Below are 17,781 nucleotides of genomic sequence, written 5' to 3'. Positions count from 1 at the left end.
GAGACCGAGGACAGAACTGAACATCCAGCTCAAAGGAAAGGCACTTAGAACCACCCTAATCTCCAATTTTATTATAGGACACATTGGGGACAGGGGAGGGAAGTGGCAGAGGGGTGACAAAAGAGGGCAGCTGGGGCCCTCCCCCACCATGAGCCTCAGGGCTCAGGTGGGGGGTGAGGCAGAGGCATCAGGTGAGGATGCAGAAAGCCCAAGCATGCTTCACCTTTCACAGGGTACGGGTCGCTCATCACGCTGCCGGCCTTCCCAGACCAGAGTGAGGGGAAAAGCCTGCTAGGTGGGAGGGCTGAGCCTGCTGACACTGGGTGGCTCATGGGACGGGCTACTGCCACCCGTGCCTGGAAGCACTGAGACAGGCTCGGTGCCCTCCCTCCCTGTAAGCCGCATGGAAGCACCGCCTTCCAGAAGGGACACAAAGAACTGGGCTGAGCTTGTTGGCTCACGCCTCATTTGCTCTGGAGAACAGAGAGGAATAAGACATTCTGGTTTGAAAGGCTTTGTTTCTCACCTCAGTGAAAACAGACACGGGAGAGAGGGGACGGGGTGGGGGATGGCATGTGTAGTGCAAGACAAAACACTCCAACATCAAGACACAGGCTGAATCTCAACCCTACCACTGAGTGACCTCGGGCAAGTCACTTCACTTTCCTGAGACCCAATTCCTTCATCTGCAAAATGGGAATGGTTAATATCTGCCTCACGTCTGTTGTGAGGATTAAATGAGGAAATGCACGTGACCTTAACCAAGTGCTTTAGGTAGAGAAAGCTCTTGGTAACTGGCCATTATTACAATACTTGATACAACACTGAGAACATGACAGTCTGTGAGGAAGACTCAGTGTGGAACTCCAGTGACAGGTGGGAGGCCTGGGAGCGCATCTGAGGAAATGTTTGCCTGCCTTCCTCTTCCAGGATCAGGAGGGAGTCCCCCTGTGGGGTGGCGGAGGGGGCATAAGCGAGGGCAGGGGTGGGCGGCGGAGGGGGCTTTAGGAAAGCCCAAGGGCCCCTCACGGGCCTGAGCAGAGGACAAGGATAGAGCAGGGGGTATACTGACCCTCTGAGGACTATTTTTAAACAGTTGGAAGAGGAGAAGGAAGAGAGGGGTGTTTCTTCCCACAGCAGCAACTGCAAAGACATCAAGCTGGATCCACCTAGGCTTTCAGATCCAGCCATCATGGGGCAGTTGCTGGGGGGTACCACTGCCCCCTCCTTTCTCCTCAGTGCCGGGGCTATCAAAAATACATATAAACTGTGAGAAAGTTCACATAAAAACACTTTTCCTGCGTGTATAAAAAAGAGACTGGCCGTGGTCAGTGGCTCAGGATGTGGACCAAGGCCCTAAGAGAGGCCAAGGAGAGTCAGTGGCCACCCAGTGGTGGACGGGCTGGTCTGGGCTGCCTGATGGCTGGGACAGTGCCAGCTCTGGGGGACGCTGTGTTCTCTGACTGGGATACACTTCCGTGGAGCGGAGGTCTGAGGGGCAGGAGGTGTTACAGGGACGCTGGCTCCTGCAGTCCCGCCGTGGCCTGTGCTGGGGTAGGCGGTAGGGGTGCCATGGCCCTGGGCCTCAGCGGACTCCTTGCCAAGGGCAGAAGCTTACTTCGTGGTAAACCTCCCTAGAGAGCTGGCTTCCAGTAAGTCCTGAAATAGGCGGGGGGGTCCTCTTGTTAGGCTGGATGGAGTGGTCTGGGGAGCAGCAGGGGTACAGTACGATTTCCGCTTCTGAAGGAGGGTCCTACCCAGAGCTTCCAGAAGGCTGTCTCCAGCTGAGACTGACTCCACTGGGGACACCAAGCACAGGAGGTCAGGGCTATGCGAGGAAGAAGGCGCCAGAGAAACAGGAGCGCTTCCCTGGCAGCCTGCCCACACCCTCAGGCCAGGGCTTCTTGATGTTTCCTTTGGGACGGGGTGAGGTAAGGAGAGGGGTGGCCCTGTCTTCCTAGCACCCACTCTTCCCTACTACTCGCCCTGCAAGGGCCGGGACTATGTGCCTGAGTGAGTGAGGTCCAGGGAGATGACCCCGGGCCCTCTTCTGGGGTCCCAAGCGGCTTCCGGAGCCAGGTGGGTAGTAAAAGGCTGATGGTGGCAGCTGGAGCTCGAGGTTCATCCACCTGGTCAGCCAAGGACCCCCTGTCCCCCCTTCACTGAGGCAAAGCTCGGATGGCCGCACCCCACGGGCAGCCTGAGAGGTGGAAGGTGAAATGTGCGAGGGCTGCTCTGGCTCCGGGGCAGAGGGGCCTGTCCAGCTCCCCGTCCAGTAGGCTTTTCACTGCCCAGCAGGCGCACTAGGCCTGGAGGAGGGGCAGGCCGCGCCGGAGGCCCTCCTTCAGGAACTGCATGTAGGTGGCTGTGGACGGGTCTTCAAAGGTGGATGAGAAGCTGAAGACATTGTTCTCGATGTCCTCAGGCTTCACAGAGGTGATGTCCAAGAAGTAGTTGGCGTTGATGTGGTGGACCTGGGAGAAGGGTGGGGTGAGGAGAGCGGGGGCCCAGCCGGGCTCAGTGCCCCCGCGGCCTCAACTGTTCTCGCTGAGGCTGATGGCGGACGGCAGGGGCTACCCGTTCCCCCTCCTCCTCTGCTCACAGGGCCCTCTGACTCCAGGGCTCCACACTTCGCCCACCAGGTGAAACCTAATGCCTTCCGGCATCACCTTTCCCTACCCTGCCTCCGCGCCCCATGACCTCTCTCCTCTGTTCCCAGAAGCCCTGAACTGCGCACTCACTTCTGTCGAAACGCCCACACGCCTGTGTCCCCATCTGCCTCCCGTTCCAGGTAGGGGCACCTTAAGGGCAGGTGCCCGGTAAACGAACAAACAAATCGAGCGGGTGGGAGAGCACAGGCCACCCGCAGCCCAGGCAGAGTCCTGTCCGCCCAGCTTCGCCACCCCTGGCTGGGCCAAGTCCACCACAATGGGCGCCTGTGGACGGGTGCGAGCTGGCCGGCTCCCCCGGACCTTTCCTCTTCTGAACTTCAGACAGAAGGCCCTTGGCTGGCACCCTCCTCCTCGCCACCAAGCCCTCACCGGACGCCCCCATTCCAGGCCAGCCCCAGCTCTTGCTCCTGCACTGCTCCCCACCGCTTCCATCCCTCAGTCCCACACTGACCACCCCTTGGGACTTAAAGGATAAGGGGCAGCTCTGCTCAGAAGAGCGGGTGACGCTGAGGCTCACAGGCGGGCGCGTGTTTGGAAAGTCAGCTCCATTTCTTTTTTTTTCTTTCTTTCTTTCTTTTTTTTTTTTGGCTGCGCTACACGGCTTGTGGAATCTTAATTCCCCCACCAGGGACTGAACCCAGGCCCGCAGCAGTGAAGGCGCCAAGTCTTAACCGCTGGACCGCAGGGAATTCCCGGCAGCTGTACTTCTTAATTATGCAGCTTTTGCCAAGTCTCTGAACCTTTCTGAGCCTCAGTTTCCTTGTTTGTGAGATCAGCATTCGTGCTCATCTATCTCCCAAAGCTCCCGTGAGAACCCAACGCAACGACGTGAATGCTGTGTAAGGGGCCCTTAGGGAGAGAGAGGGTCTTGAAGCCTGGCTCAGCCTGGGGCGTCCCCAGGTCCTCTCTGCCTGTCACGAGGCCTGTCCGTCCCTCCCTCCCTTCCATCCCAGGACTGGCTGCAATGGTCTGAGGTGAGCCTTCCCTTCCAGGTCACGTTCCTGTCCGCTCTGCTGCTAGACCATGCCCACTGCTGCCAGGTGCCCAAAGTGCTGTTGAGGTTCCCTTTCTGAGGGAGCGTCCCGACACCTGCACGAGGCAGGCCGAGGGGACATCAGGGGATAACTGAGGCTCGGACTGGCTAAGACACCAGCCAGGAAGTGGTAGAGCCAGACCTGGAGCCTGATGAGGTCTGTAAGCCGTGCCCCTTGTTTGCCACTTCCTCTGCCCCGTGGTGCCTGGCCCGGGGCCAGGGATGAGTGGTGGGGGACCTACCACGGTGCCATTGGGCAGGCAGATCATCATCTCCACGGGGAAGCTGTACTTCTCCAGGTGCAGGCTGGCCAGCTTCTGGTGGGATGGGTTCTCCTGGTTGTTCTATGGGGACAGTTGGGCACACTCCTGACACCTCGGCTCCCAGCACTGTCCCAGGGGCTGCCATGGGGCTCTTCCTGCCCGCCTGCCACTCACCTGCAGGTCCTCCAGTTCCTTCACTAGGGACCAGGTGCTGATGAAGCTCTCGTTGAGGAGGGTGAGGATGGGCGAACTTTCCAGGACAGTTTCCCGGAGAGTCCGCCCTGAACCTGTTCCGGGAGAGGGAAGGCCAGGTGGGTGAGGCACCCTGCATGTCTCACTGGGTTTTCTACCAGCAGTAAACCTCATCAACTGTAGAACGGTCAGTGCAGCCAGGTGAAAAAACAGATTCAAAGCATCTACCACAGAGGAGGTGAGGAATAAATGGCAGCTGTAACTAACTTCAGTAACATACTGGCATCCTGGGCTGAGACTTGGCTGGGGGTCTGCCTGGCCCAGGGGCTTCTCGACAGTGACAGCTTCTTAAATCCACTAACCTGTGTCCCAGGGCCTTTGCACAGACAATTCTTCTACCTAAAACACTTCCTCTGTCACTTGGAAAACTCATCCTCCTTATCCTTCGAAGTCTCAGGTTATATGTCACTTTCTCTAAAGAAGCCTCCCCTGACCCCGCCACCCCCCGTTACACACTCTTGTGCCACTCAGGACCATGCCTTGTGTAAATTCACCACGCTTGTACTTGTTCATTCACCGTCTGCCTTCTGCACACACTGTGTGCTCCCTGAGAACTGGGGCTGATTCTGACTTCCTCAGTGCAAGGTGCCCAACACCTAGCCTATGGCTCGGCACGGGAGGTGCCCAGGATGTTTGTCGATTGGCTGCATGTGGGCAGGGCCATCGTTTGCTCATCTTTGTACCCAATGTCAGGCACCCAAAGAACTTTGCACCAGTGGGTCTTCGTTGAATTTTCTGAATAAGTGAATGCAGCCCAGGCTCTGGCACTACCTTCTCTCACTCGTGTGAAACACTGCACAGAGTACAGGCACTTTCACGTCTGTTTTCACAACTCTGGGAGGTAAGTACATTACCCTCTTACTGCTAAGAAAACTGAGGCTCAGGGAAGGAGTTACTTGGCCAAGGTCTCCAGGCTGAAAATGGCTGAGCTGGGCTCTTTCTATTGTGTCCAGCAGCTTCCTCTGGGCTTAGCGCAGAAGCCTGCGAGCCCTCACCCCACACCCCACCCCATGTCGTCCCTGAGTCCCTCATACTGACACAGGAGAGCGCCATTGGTCTCAGGGCCTCCTGCACCCACAAGGTATGAAGTCTGCCCCCCTTTCTCCCCTCAGACTGGAAGGGTCTCCCTCACCTCAGCAGGACTGGTCGTCCAGGGCCCCCCACAGCAGGACTGAGTGCACCAGCTTGTTCTCGGCCTTGGCTCGCTCAAAGGCCTTGGTGAACGGCAGGTAGGTGACCTGGGCCCAAGTCGAGACAGAGAGAAGCTATCGTGTGCCGCCAGGGTCCCATTCAGGGGCTGAGTGTGTGATGTGCATGTAGTGTGTGTCTGTAGTGTATATACGTGTGTGTGTACATATGCATGTATGTTTGCAGTGTGTGTCTGTGTGTGTCTGTGTGTCTGTGTGAAGGGGTGATGCTGAGCCAGGGGATGCCTCCTCCAAGTTCTAAAGGGCAAAGGGGAGGCTCCCCGGCCCAGGCTGGGCCCCACAGGGAGGCAGCCTCAGCAGCAAGCCCTGCACGGCATCCCACGCCCAGTGCCCACCCGCTGCTCCCACAGCTCCGGACCCAGCCCCAGGGATCCCAACCCCGCCCCTTACCCCGTCTGGCCTCACCTTCTTGAAGGGGTACATGGCCACCTCCAGGCGCCGGGCGGCCTCCTCCCAGCTCAGCTCCTGCTGCCACGTGATCTCCTCAAACACAAACTGGAGGGGCTCCCCTGAGGGCAGGCGGCTGTCGATCATGTTGCCATCCTCGTCCAGGATCACAGAGGGCACTGAGGGGCCCGTGGCCTCCAGCTCCATCTAGGCCAGAGGTCAGTGAGGGATGATGTCACTGAGGGACGTCTCAGCGAGGGGCCTGAGTCCTCCAGGGGCCCCGAGAGACCCTCAAAGATACGCCACTCATTGCAGAGGTGGGGAGACAGGCCCAGGGAAGGGAAGGGCCTGGTCAAGGCTGTGCAGTGAGTCCAGGACAGAGCCAGTGTCCAGCCAGTGTGAAGCCATCTGAGGACCCATGGCAGATGCTGGCTAGGAAGAACAGGTGGCTTCCTAGGATCCTGCTTTGGGGACAGTGGCTTCAGCCTGCAGGAACTCTGTCTTTCACTGCCCCAAGGCTCCTAGCCAGCTGGGCCTCCCTGCAGCCAGGCTGAGCCCCACCTTCCTACCTGGGTAGGGACCCCCTGTGCACTCACCTGGGGTATGTAGCCAATGTCCACCTCCATGTTGCTGCTCTCGCTGGCCCCGTACAGCCACTCCATGTCCACATTCAGAGACCTGGGGACAGGCGAGAGGGTGGCCAGGGCAGAACACCACCGTCATCAAGGCCCATTAACCAGATGTCGGACTTTATCTCACTGAAAGCATGCAGCTGACCCTATTTTATAGATGAGGATGCTGAGACTTGGCAGGGTGAACCCAAGGTCCCAGAGCCACTGAAGTTCTGACGGCAGAGCCTGGGCCCTTTCCTCTCCCCAGGCCGCCTCTTTGGAAGGCACTGTGACCATACCACCCTCCACTGGCCCAGCCCTTTACAGTTCACGAAGGGCTTCCATACCCATGGCTCATGCACTGTCCACGATCCATGACTCTTTGAGGCAGCACTCATCAGTGCCTCCCCCAGCGGGAAGTCTGGCCTGAGCATGTGCAACCTGCAGATCCGCCACATGGGGGCGCCCCAGGACAGACAACCAACCACCTTGGGCAGGTGAAGCAGTCAGGGTGAGCTGGGTGCCCTCAGAGCCGGTCAGCGGTCTCGTGGTCTAGACCTGAGACACAGGCCCAGGAGCAGTTGCCCCCTCCTTCTGTTTCATTCAGTCCAGGACCCCACCTCCAACCCTGGGCTGAGCCCCTGCAGCACAGGGGCTTGCCCGATGAGCGAGGAAGGAGGAGGAGAGCTCGTCCTTCCTCCTCATTTTCCCCGTGGGCCCAGGATGCTCCCTCCCTCGGGGGACTGAGAGGAAACCGCTCCTGGTCCTGGGGGCAACTTTCTCTTCCCAGGCTGTCCCAATGACCCCCTCACTCCTGGCCAGGAGCCAGCCTCCCATCTAGCAGATGAGGAAACTGAGGCCTGGAGGGGTCCAGGGCCTTGCCCACAGCCACGGGTGCCACGGCTGAGACTTCGCTCTGGGCCCCTCATCTCTCAGCCCAGGTCTTGTCCCTGCACAGAGTCACTCAGGTTCACTAAGCGGCTGCGTGCTATCAGGGAGGAATCTGGAAAGACTCTCTGCGTCCCCTGCTTCCCTGCCAAGAGGCCGCCCCTGAGCGGTCAGGCAGGCAAGCAGGCAGGTGACTGGCATTGAGCCCTCCCAGGAGCCGCCCCCTGGCCCCCCAGGGTCTGTGGTAGCAACTGCAGGCGTGGAGGGCCTGCTGCTTAGGCCTTTGTATGTGCCCTTCCCTCTGCCTGGCTAAACTTTCCTCAGCCCCCAGGTCGCTGCATAGACGTCCCTTCCTTTGGGAGGCCTTCCTGGACCCTGACCAGCTGGGTCCCTCCCCACCTGCTGGCCTTCGCCTAGGGTGGCGTGAGCAGGCTGTGGTTACGGGTCTGTTGGAGGTCTGTCAACAGTATGGGGCGGGTGTGGGGGGCAGTTCCATCTTCAGGGAGGGGCTGTCGGCCGCTGCGTTGGGTCCCAGCACTGAGCTGGGAGGCCAGGCCCACAGAGCACCTGGGACGCACCCATCAGACGATGGAATGACCCCCTTCAGCCCACCTCAAGCTACCTCCTCCTGGGTCAGCTCTAGGCCCCTCCCAAGAGAAGTAGCTCTGGGGAGAGACTGCGGGGGCCTCTGGGCCCCTGCATCTGAGCTCCTGGAGCTGGTGGGGGGCAAACAGGAGCAGGGTGCCGGGGCCGGGGCCAAGGCTCTCACCTGTGGTTGGGCACGAAGAGCCGGAAGTCACGGACGTGGGTGGCGTCTTTGGAGAGGATGATGTGGCCCGTGAACTGGCCGGGTGAGAACCAGAAGGGGAAGTCGGGCGGCTCGCTGAGCTGGAACTCCGCGTGGATGCTGGAGGGAAAGGGCCCGGCTGGGAGCAGGTTCCCTGCTGAGCAGAGCCTGCCCACCTGCCCTCTCACTTCTGCCCCAAAGCCTGGAACTCTTGGCCAGACTCTGTGCAGGGCAAAGGGCTGGACGGGGGAGGAAGACGTGTGTGGGGCAGGCAGAAGGGACGCCCTCCAAGTGCTGCCCATCCTTCAGGGCCCAGTTCACGTGCTGCCTTCCCCGGAAGCCTTGCCCAAGTCTCCTCTGAGCCCTCCAGGGCGTGTGTGGCCTGGTGTCACAGCTCTTACGCACCCCCTTCTGTGTGGATGACAATCATGGCCAACAACCCCATGCTAAGCACATTCAACACCTTTTCTCTTCCTCCTGGAGGAAGTCACCACCGCCCTGATGCACAATGAGGAAAGTGAGGCTCAGAGAGCCAAGGCTGCTTGCCCGGGACCACAGGGTGGTAAGTGGTGGAGCTGGGGGCTTTGAGTCAGGCCCTGCCTCCTGGTGCTCAACCCATCTGTGCTTCCCTGGAGTCCCAGGCCCAGGTGGGAGGCAAGGATGGGGCTGCCAGGACCCCTCACCGGAACATCACGGTGTAGTAGAAGTCGCTGGTGGCGGTCAGGCAGGCGACGGCCCCCTGAGGGGCAAAGCGGGTCTTCACGAAGGGCCGAGGGTGGAACATGCTCAGGAGCCGGTGGATGATGACCTGGGGGGAGGGCAGTGGGACCTGGGCTGGCTTGCTGGGCCCAGCTCCCCTGGGTGAGGGTCAGCTCTGGACCTGGGGCCCAGGTGGGGGCGGGGCCAGAGGCAGGCCAGAGAGCAGGTGGGGTAGGCGTGGCCCCGGGGGTCCAGCTGCCGATGGGGAGGGGCCGTGCTGGGGCTGGGGGGCAGGGCCCCGGGGCTTGCCACGGGCTACCCTCACCTCCTTGCCCTTGGGGGGCGGTGGGTAGAAGCGGTTGTTGGACAGATAGCCGGTGAAGACGCTCAGCTCACTGGGGATGATCCACCAGGGCTCGCCTAGCTCCGCGTGGCCCCGAGGGGGAAGAAAGGGCCGGAAGTGGCGGGCGGCAAACACCGCGCTTGGCGAGGCTGCGGTCGTCCAGTTGCGGAGGCCGGACAGGGCCAGGCGGGAGACCTGGGGCAGAGGAAAGTCGAAGCTCTGGGGCACTGAGAACGTCCCAGGCGTGTGCGGAGGTCTCCTCGAGCCCTGAGCCAACCCACAAGCCCAGGAAGCAGAGGGACCCGGGAGGCTCCTGCCTGCTCACGGCCACGAGCCTGGCACTCTCCTGCCAGAGCTGAGGCTCATCTCACCTTCCCCGGCCCCTTGCCCAGAGAAGCCGTGCCCCTGCGGCCCCTCAGGTCCAGCCCAGGCCGGAACAGCTCGCTCGAGGGCAGGGGAGCAGAGGCAGCTGGAGGGGCCCCCCAGGACTGGAACAGGGGGCTCTGTGAGGGGGCTTCTCACGGCCTCTTCCCTCCCTCTCCAAGCCCAGGTCCCGGGCCTCACACAGTCCTGCCTGCCTCTTGTCTGGTCTGCCAGCAGACCAACCCTGGGTGCCCCGCCCTGCCCTGGGCTTCTTCTCCCCGCCCACTGGCCTTGCTTTCTGCTCTCTAATCCCCCCACCAAGTCTCCTCCCTGCAGCTAATGTCCCGCTGACGAGTCAGAGTTTAGGTTTGGAGTTAAGTCTGCGGAGGGAGGTGGCAGCCACCTTTGGGTGAAACCTCTAGGGCCAAGAGCAGGATGAGACCACAGAGAAGGGGAAGGAAGGGCACCCCCAGAGAGCACCCTGCTTCAATTATAGCCTGGGCCACGCTGGCTGGGCACCCCTGGCAAAAGGCCTTCCCTGAGCCATTTCCTCATCAGTAATCCACCCCACTGCTAGCTGCTGAGCTGAAGGGTGGGAGAGAATGAGGGTCAGACGCTCTGCAGGCCTCTCTGCACATCTGCCTGGAGCAGAGGCGGAACCTTGGGGCATGCAGGTCCCCTGGTCAAAGCTGCACCTTCAGTAGCTCCTCCCTGCCTTTCTGGGCCACCATCAGTGGCCGCCAGGACAGTGAGTGCCTGGCACCCCTCAGGGTGCTCAGCCACCAGGGAGCTGCCCCACCTTTGACCTCCCTGGTGATGGGACCCGGGCTCAGTGGGAAGCTGAGGTGGGAGGAGAGGGGTTTCACAGGCAAGTTCTCAAAGCGGGGCTGGCTTGCGGGGCCAGGCAGAGCCTGCCCGCCTGCTGCGTCCTGTTCACAGGCTGGCAAGCTCCTAGCGGAGCGGCCCACAATAGGGGGCTGAGCTAGGGACGCAGGGCTGGGGTGCTGCTCCGGACCCATCTCCCCTGTACGTGCAGGTGGGCCCCCTGCACCTGCCCCACCCTGTTCTCTCTGCCCTGTAGGAGGGACTCATCTGCTCAGACATCACTTCAGCCCATCAATGCCAGACCTTTCTCCACCCAGATCTTACTGGACTCTCCCCCTGGACATCTCTCAGGGAACTCAACTTCAACAGTCCAAACTGACCTCATACCCTCCCTACCAGACCTCCAACCCCCATCGGGCAATGGGCCCCATGCACCTGGCCACCAGCCAGAAGCCCGAGTCACCTCAACTCCCCCTCCCTCCCTTTCCATTAGTAGCCACACCCTACCTTTCTTCCTTTCCCAGCATCCCCCGGGCTGCCTTTCCTCTCCATCACCATGGCCTCCCCCCACCTGTCTCCCCCTCCCTCCTGGGAACTGGTCTTCTTGCCTCCCTTTTCTCCCCAGCTGCCAGTTTGGAGAGCCCAGATCTGATGAGAGAATTCTCCTCTTTCAAAATCTGCTATGGTATTTTGCTGCTGCAGAACGGAGGCCAAAGTTAGGCAGCTGAGGCCCTTTGCCATCTGGCAACTTCTCTTCCAGCCCCACTGACCAGGATGCCCCCGCACGTGTCCCCCGTGCCCTGGGTCCAGCCACCCCTTCTCTCTGCCCTCAGTGGCCTGCCTGGCATCTCCTGCTGAAATGACAGTTCAGCTGAGCTGTAAAAGCTGAGGGGCTGTGAGTGAGGCAAAGAGGGAAGGTTGTTCCTGGCTGAGGGACCAGCATATGAGAAGGCTCTCAGCTGGAAGAAAGCCCAGACATCTGGAGTAGCGCAAAGCTGAGAGGAGAGCGCAGGGGAGACAGCGGGAAAGGCGGGCAGGGCCTGGGAGGGATTGAGACCCTGTCCACAGGGCCTCGGGTCCTAACCACAGGGCGGGTTAGGATGGCACTGTCAGGGTCATCCCCACCCTACAGCCGTTGCCAGGGGTTGAACCTCAGGTCCGGGTTCATCGGGGCTCAATGGAGCACCTGTCAGGCTCCAGGCACTGTGCTAGGGGCCTGGGGAGGCACAAATGTGTGAGTCACCGGCCTTGCCCTGAGGAAACTCACAGCCTGGGGGGAAAGACTGACTTGCAGCAAGTAATGATTACAAGGGCTGCGGCTGCATCCGCTCGGTCTCTGCACTTGCTGTTTCCTCCAGCCGGATCCTTCTCCCACCCCTGCTGACAGCGGGCTGAGGCCTCGTCCCCTGCAGTCACTGTCAAATGTCATTCCCTCCAGGAGGCCACCCAGATCCCCACTCTGGGTCAGAGGCTCATGCCTATCCCTCCTACCTCCCCTACCAGACTGTGTGCCTGGACAGCAGGGACAGCATCGCACCCACTTCTAGACCCCCAGGGCCTGGCGCACTGGGTGCACAGAGGGTGCTGATAAAAGATGGGAGGAAAGACAGAAAGAAGGAAAGATGAGCAGAGCACAGACCCATTCTCAGGAGGTGAGCGCACACAGATGGTCCCTCTGTCTCTGGTTCCGCCTGTGGGGGACCCCCTGCCCCAACTTACCCCTAGGAACCCATCTTTGCTCTTGGTCATGGACTCTGGCAGCAGAGGCTGGAAACGGGCTTCTATGGTGAGTGTCTCCTCGCTGGGGTCAGGGGGCAGATCCTCCTCCTCATAGCTGGCCGAAGGAGTTGACCCTGTGAGATACAGGTCGCTGGAGAGGGGTCCTGCCTTAGATGGCAGGGCCTCACTTCTCTCAGGATGTCCACACTGGCCAGTGATTAAGGGAGCCGGGCCTGGCAGGGATGGGGGTGGGGGTGGGGCTGTAACAGGTAACAATCAACAAAGTAACAATATAGATCACATCGTTTATCAAACATACACAAATTGTATATGTATGATATATAATGTGTACATATGTATACCACATGGTATATCACACATACACATTTTCTCCAATGTATATCACATTTTAGTTTCACAGTAACCCTGTGAAGGCAGTATTATCAATTCCATTTTACAAATGAGAAACTGGGGGCTCAGAGAGGTGAAGTCACTTCCCCAAGGACACACAGCTAGGTAGTGTGTGAATCAGGATTCAAATCCAGGCCTGTTTTACTCTAAACCTACGATCAACCACAATCTTCTTGCGGGGGCATTAAGATCTCAAAAGTTTCCTCAAAGGCTTAGGAACCAGACGACCTGGGTTCAAATCCTAGCCCCACTCCTCACCAGCTTGTGTGATGGTCGGCCCAGTGGCTTGTTATGAGGATTAAATGAGATAATCCAGGCCTGGTACAGAGTAAACCCATAATAAATGTCAGCTGTATTGCTATTACCGGTGGTTTCATGGTTGGGGATCCACAGGGCTAGGGCTCAAACCTAATTCTGACTCTAATGTGTGCTCTTTCCACCAGGCCAAGCTGGCTGCAGAAAGGCCATTCTCACTGTCCCCCTTCCCTCAGCCCAGCTCGGGGGTGAGGTTGGCTCCATTTCCTGGACAATTTGGGGCAAATCACTCATCCTCTCCGGTTTTCCCACATTAGAGATGGAGCCCACGCTCCCGTGCCTGTCCCGTCATGAGGGTCTCATGGAGAGCAAAGGCTGCTCAGAGAGGTCAGGGGACGTGGAATCAGGTCATCTTTGGTGTCCCAGAAAGAGCACTGGTCCAGAAGTGAGGACACCTGCTTCTCCCTGTTTCCTGGGTGGCCCATTTCCCCATCAGTACGAGGGGCTGGACTGGCAGTGGCTGAACTTGATTTGTCAGATCTCTTCCTGCTCAGAGACCTGCCAAGTCTGTAGTCTTTCAAGGGTGGAGGGAGTCACGATGAAGGCTTTAAGGGAGGCATGATGCCTACTGCAGAAGGGGTGCCTAACAGCAGGGCAGGGTCCCACGACACAGATAATGGGACGAAGCATGGGTGGGTCCTGTTACAACTGCTCTCTTGCTGGTAGAGACCACGCCTGGCATTTGTTGACAGGCTGGACTGACAGACTGAATGGGTGCATTAAAATGGGTGCATTCTTAACCAGGAAGCATCAGAATCACCAGGATGCCTTTTTAAACTACCGATGCCCAGGAGCCCCCTCAGACCTACTGAGTCAGAGTCTTCAGGGGCTAGAATCTGGAAAACGTGCTCCCGATGAACGCTCCCCAGTGGCTCCTGATGCAAAGCCCTGTTCTTAAGAACCATGGCTACTTCTGCATTTGTAAGTCAAGGCAACAAAATTTCAGAACAGCAACCTGGAAACCTCCGGGGAAGGGAACAACGGGAATGTGCAGCGTTATACCGGCTGGCTTGCTTACCCAATTACGTAACTGTTGTCACAGGTAATTATGAATGACGCCCAGCATTTTATGGCTCTTTGGTTTTTTAATAAAAAGGTTTATTTCCTGACTTACAAGTAAAATTTGCTTACTACTGACAACTTGTAAAACTTTTAAGGTATAAAGCAGAAAGTTAAACGCACACAACTGTACCAACTAGAGAGGACTCTTTGCCTCTACTTCCTGCTTAGATTTGGTGTTTCTCTGGTTTTGTTTTTTGTTCTCCCAGAAACTTGGTCCCGTTTTGCACTCACAGTGGCCTAGGAGGTAACTGAGGGAGAGACTCTTTTCCCCCTGATGGAGAAACTCTTTTCCCCCTGATGGAGAAAAAGATTTGCGTGAAAAAATTAAAAGCACCCGCAAGCCCAGCAAGCTTGGCCAACACGTCATCGTGAGGGAACTCTTACTCTCTGGCCATAAAAAAGGACAAGGAGGTGGCTGTGTGGCTGCTCGGAGAAGTGTGTGCAAAATAAGAAGTCAAAGCAAATCCACACAGGGCTGAGCTGTGTATCTGCCCATCTGCTTTCATGACAGTACTGACTGCCCCTGGGAGGCACTGACACACCGCTCCAGCAAATTAGCATTTTTCATCTGACCCTCCTCCTCCGGCAGTGACCAAAGGCCAGCGGGTCAGCACGTGGCTGACCTACCTGACCCATCCTGAGACACAGAAAGCCCATCACGGTCCTTTGGCGCTTACCTGCCTGAGAGCAGCCCGTGTCTCTTTCTAGTCTTTCCCATCTATTGACCTACTTACACCAGGCAATTTGGGTAACAAGTAGATGCCCAAGTTCATAAGTTCAAGAAACATCCCAAGATATGGACACAGAGGTTAGGGTGGTGATGGAGCAGTGAGAGAGGCATTTTATAATTCATTAGAATGCTTCGGCCCCTCATCTTTACAATAAAAATCACTGATTACAACCAGGCAACAATGGGTAACAAGGTGGGATAGGAATCTGACAGCTCCCGAGCAGTTTAATATTGAGCAGTAATGGTAATAGCTCCCGTCTATTGACTACCTACTGCATGGTGGGCACTTTGCAGACATTTTTCTCTAAGCTTCAAATGAGCCGGTGCAGGACCTGAAGACAGAAGGCCCCTAATCCTGGCTCTGCACCTTTCCAGCCTGCGCAGGCTGGAGACCCTTCCTGCGCCTCCGTCTCCTAAACTATGCACGTGAGGATCAGGACAGTGTCCGTCTCACAGGCACTGTGATGATTAAAGAGATGACTCACAGGAGGCGCTTAAAGCCATGTCTGGTCCTGAGAAGGTGGTCAGGGAATGTTAACTAGTTTTAGTCACACGTGAGGAGAACAGGCTTGGGTGTGCGAGTATGTGTGGGTGCCCGTGTTGAAGCAGCTCGCCCAAACCACCAGCCGGAAAGTGTCAGAGCTGGGAGGACCCCAGGGCTGCCAGGACGCACCATCCTCCCCCTACTCCAGGCAGCCCTTCTGTTCAGGGCAGACACAGAAGACACAGACCAAGAAGTCCAGGGCGGTGCCCCGGCTCCCTCCTGCCTAGTCCCCAGCCTCTCCCGGTACCTGTCAGCTTCTCAGCAATGGGCTTGAACTCCTCGGGGCTGAGGTACATGTCCCCGTCAGTGTCCAGAGAGGAAAAGAGGAAGAGGCCTTCTGTCCCCAGGGCTTTCAGCGCCGAGTCCTGCTCGGGAGGAGGTGGCTGGGCTGAGCAGTTGTACACCCAACTGGCATCCCAAACGGGCGGAGGGAGCTGCTCCCGCCACATCCTCCTGGGTTCTCTCATCCCATCTCCCAGCCCATCTGTCCAAACGCCACCTCTGCACGCCCCAGGGCCCCAGTCCCCCTTCCCATCCCTCCTGGTCCCTGCTTCACGCTGAGCCTTCATCCACTGTCCACTCTCTAAGTGCCCCCTTTCTATCTGGGCCCATCCCGCCCATCTCGTGTCACCCTCTTAGTCCACCCATTGTCCTCTCCGGTCTCCCCTCCCCACCGTCCCAGCACTGCCGGCCAGTCCAGATGCTCGGGTCCCACCTTTGCTCTACGCTTTGTCTGCACTGTCCCCCTGCAGCCTGTCCCAGCTCCTGCCTCACACTGGGCCAGTCCTCTCACCTCCCCCATCAGTCCTTCCAAGTCTGCCCGACCCCTGGAGCCCCGTTTTCCTATCACTTCCCTGCCGCCTTCCCGGCCCTCCGGCCCCCACCCGACCCCCGCCCCTCGGAGCCCGGTCCCTCTGCGAGCCCCACCGCTGCCCCGGCCCACCCGAGTCTCCCGGCCGCCGCGCCCTCCCCGCCGGCTCGGACCTGCCGCGCGGCCGCCTGGGCCTCGGCGTGGCGAGCGAAGGCCCGGGCGGCGGCGGCAGCGGCGGCGGCGGCGAGGAGCGCTCCGAGCAGCGCCAGGGCGCGGGTGCGGCGCGGCGGGGCCGCGGGCGGCGCGGCGGGGCCGGGGCTGGACGGCTCGCACTCGCCCGGCCGGGCCCGGCCCATGGCGGCGGCTCGCGGCGGCTCCGGACGGGTGGCCGGGGACGCTGACCCGCGGCGGCGCGGGCGCGGGCGGGGCAGGGGGCGGGCCTGGGCGCCGGGGCGGGGCGGGCTGGGGCGCGGGGTCCGGCGCACAGCGGGTTCAGTGGGCGCACGAGTCCGTAAGGGGGCGCCGGGACCCCTGCTCCACAGGCCTTTTCCTGCCAGTCGGTGCCTCCTTCTGGTACTTGGTCTCCGAAAACGAAACCGGGCCTCCGCGTCTCATCTTGCCTGGCGGAGCCGGGAGCACTTCCAGGCGGAGGACTGGGAGAAGGAGGGGCTGGGCCGGGGTGGGGAGGACCCGCACAGCCGAAGCTTTCCCTGGGAAGGGGCTCCGGGGCCGCCAGGCCTGTGTCCACCTTTCTTGACAGATGTGAGGGAGGCCAGAGAAGGGCACTGCCGTCCTCCAGCGGCCGCCGGGCACCCCACTCTCCACCCTTATCCCACCTGCTTGCTAAAAGGTCTTCAGTCCTCTAGAAACAGAAAAGCTCCGAAGTTCAACCCTCCCTATTCCCTTCATGGTCCGGCTGGAAGGCCACCACTGCCAGTTCATCAGGGATGGGAACTACCTGATTAAGGCCAACACAGGTGGTGCGGCCCTAAACCCTCACCCGCGGGGCCAAAGTTTCCTCGCCTATAAGGAGGTTTCAAAGAGGCCCTTCTGTGGGTTGTGGGGAAGACGAAATACCCGGGTTGGCAGGGGTGGTGGTTCCCAGGCGCAAGGCAAGACCGGCTGTGAGTTACCCGCTCTCCCCTGCGGGACCTGCCCCGGCCACAGGAGTGGTTTTTCCGGAGAACAACACTTGGAGGATGGCCTTGGGAATAGAGGCGAGTCGAGTCTGAGGAAGTTCTTTCAAGTCCCCAGAAACCTTGGTTCCACTGGGCCTCTCTTCCGTTATATCAAGGCCCCGGGAGGCCGGGGATGGCTTTGCGTGCATTGCCCACGAGAGGGCAGCAGCTGACAAATCCTCTAGACAAGAACCCCGAGCCCAGGGGAGCAGCGGCGCTGCACGTGCACCTCCCAGGTCTGGGATGTCAGGGGGGATTTAAAAGGTACTGAGCACCCACTCTGTGCTGGCCTTGGTGCTGGGTGATTCATGCCGTCTCATTTTGTCCTCAAGCCACGCAGTGACGTGAGATTTGTTTGTCTCATTTTAAAATTGAGGAGCCTGGGAATTCTCTGGCGATCCAGAGGTCAGGACTCCGCGTTTTCACTGCTGGGGCCCAGGTTCGATCCCTGATCGGGGAACTAAGATCCCGCAAGCTGTGAGGCAAGGACATCATCATCATCATCATCAAATAAAAGTGAGGAGCCTTAGCCCTGGCACTCAGGTCTATCTGAGTCCAAATCTCTTGCCATGCTGCCTCCCAGGGGATGGTCCAAACGACTGAGTGCGGGGAGGGGCTGGTCTCTACCACCACTTCTGTCCTTCATGGGTAACCAGCCATGATAGTGCCATGTGGGTAGG

At 59.3% G+C, this 17,781-nt stretch overlaps 1 protein-coding gene across 2 annotated transcripts; it reads right to left on the bottom strand.

The window, feature by feature from the left end:
- Positions 1 to 44: 44 nt before the first annotated feature.
- On the bottom strand, positions 45 to 16,315 carry SELENON (selenoprotein N). Of its 2 annotated transcripts, XM_067724755.1 has the most exons (12): positions 16,097 to 16,315; positions 15,360 to 15,477; positions 12,051 to 12,184; positions 9,126 to 9,338; positions 8,785 to 8,909; positions 8,084 to 8,221; positions 6,412 to 6,493; positions 5,834 to 6,022; positions 5,353 to 5,458; positions 4,143 to 4,255; positions 3,948 to 4,049; positions 45 to 2,474 (listed from the first exon to the last, which is right to left on the bottom strand). In XM_067724755.1, exons 1-12 carry the CDS (start codon positions 16,277 to 16,279, stop codon positions 2,304 to 2,306), a joined length of 1,674 nt encoding a protein of 557 aa, XP_067580856.1. In that variant the 5' UTR covers positions 16,280 to 16,315; the 3' UTR covers positions 45 to 2,303. The 2 variants fall into 2 exon arrangements, with proteins under 2 accessions (XP_067580856.1, XP_067580845.1); XM_067724744.1 differs by lacking the exon at positions 16,097 to 16,315 and having other exon boundaries at positions 15,360 to 15,984.
- Between the last annotated feature and the right edge of the window lie 1,466 nt (positions 16,316 to 17,781).

Source organism: Pseudorca crassidens, chromosome 2 (assembly GCF_039906515.1).
Source record: "Pseudorca crassidens isolate mPseCra1 chromosome 2, mPseCra1.hap1, whole genome shotgun sequence".
In the NCBI taxonomy this organism is placed as follows: domain Eukaryota; kingdom Metazoa; phylum Chordata; class Mammalia; order Artiodactyla; family Delphinidae; genus Pseudorca; species Pseudorca crassidens.
This window is presented reverse-complemented; position numbering and strand designations above follow the sequence as displayed.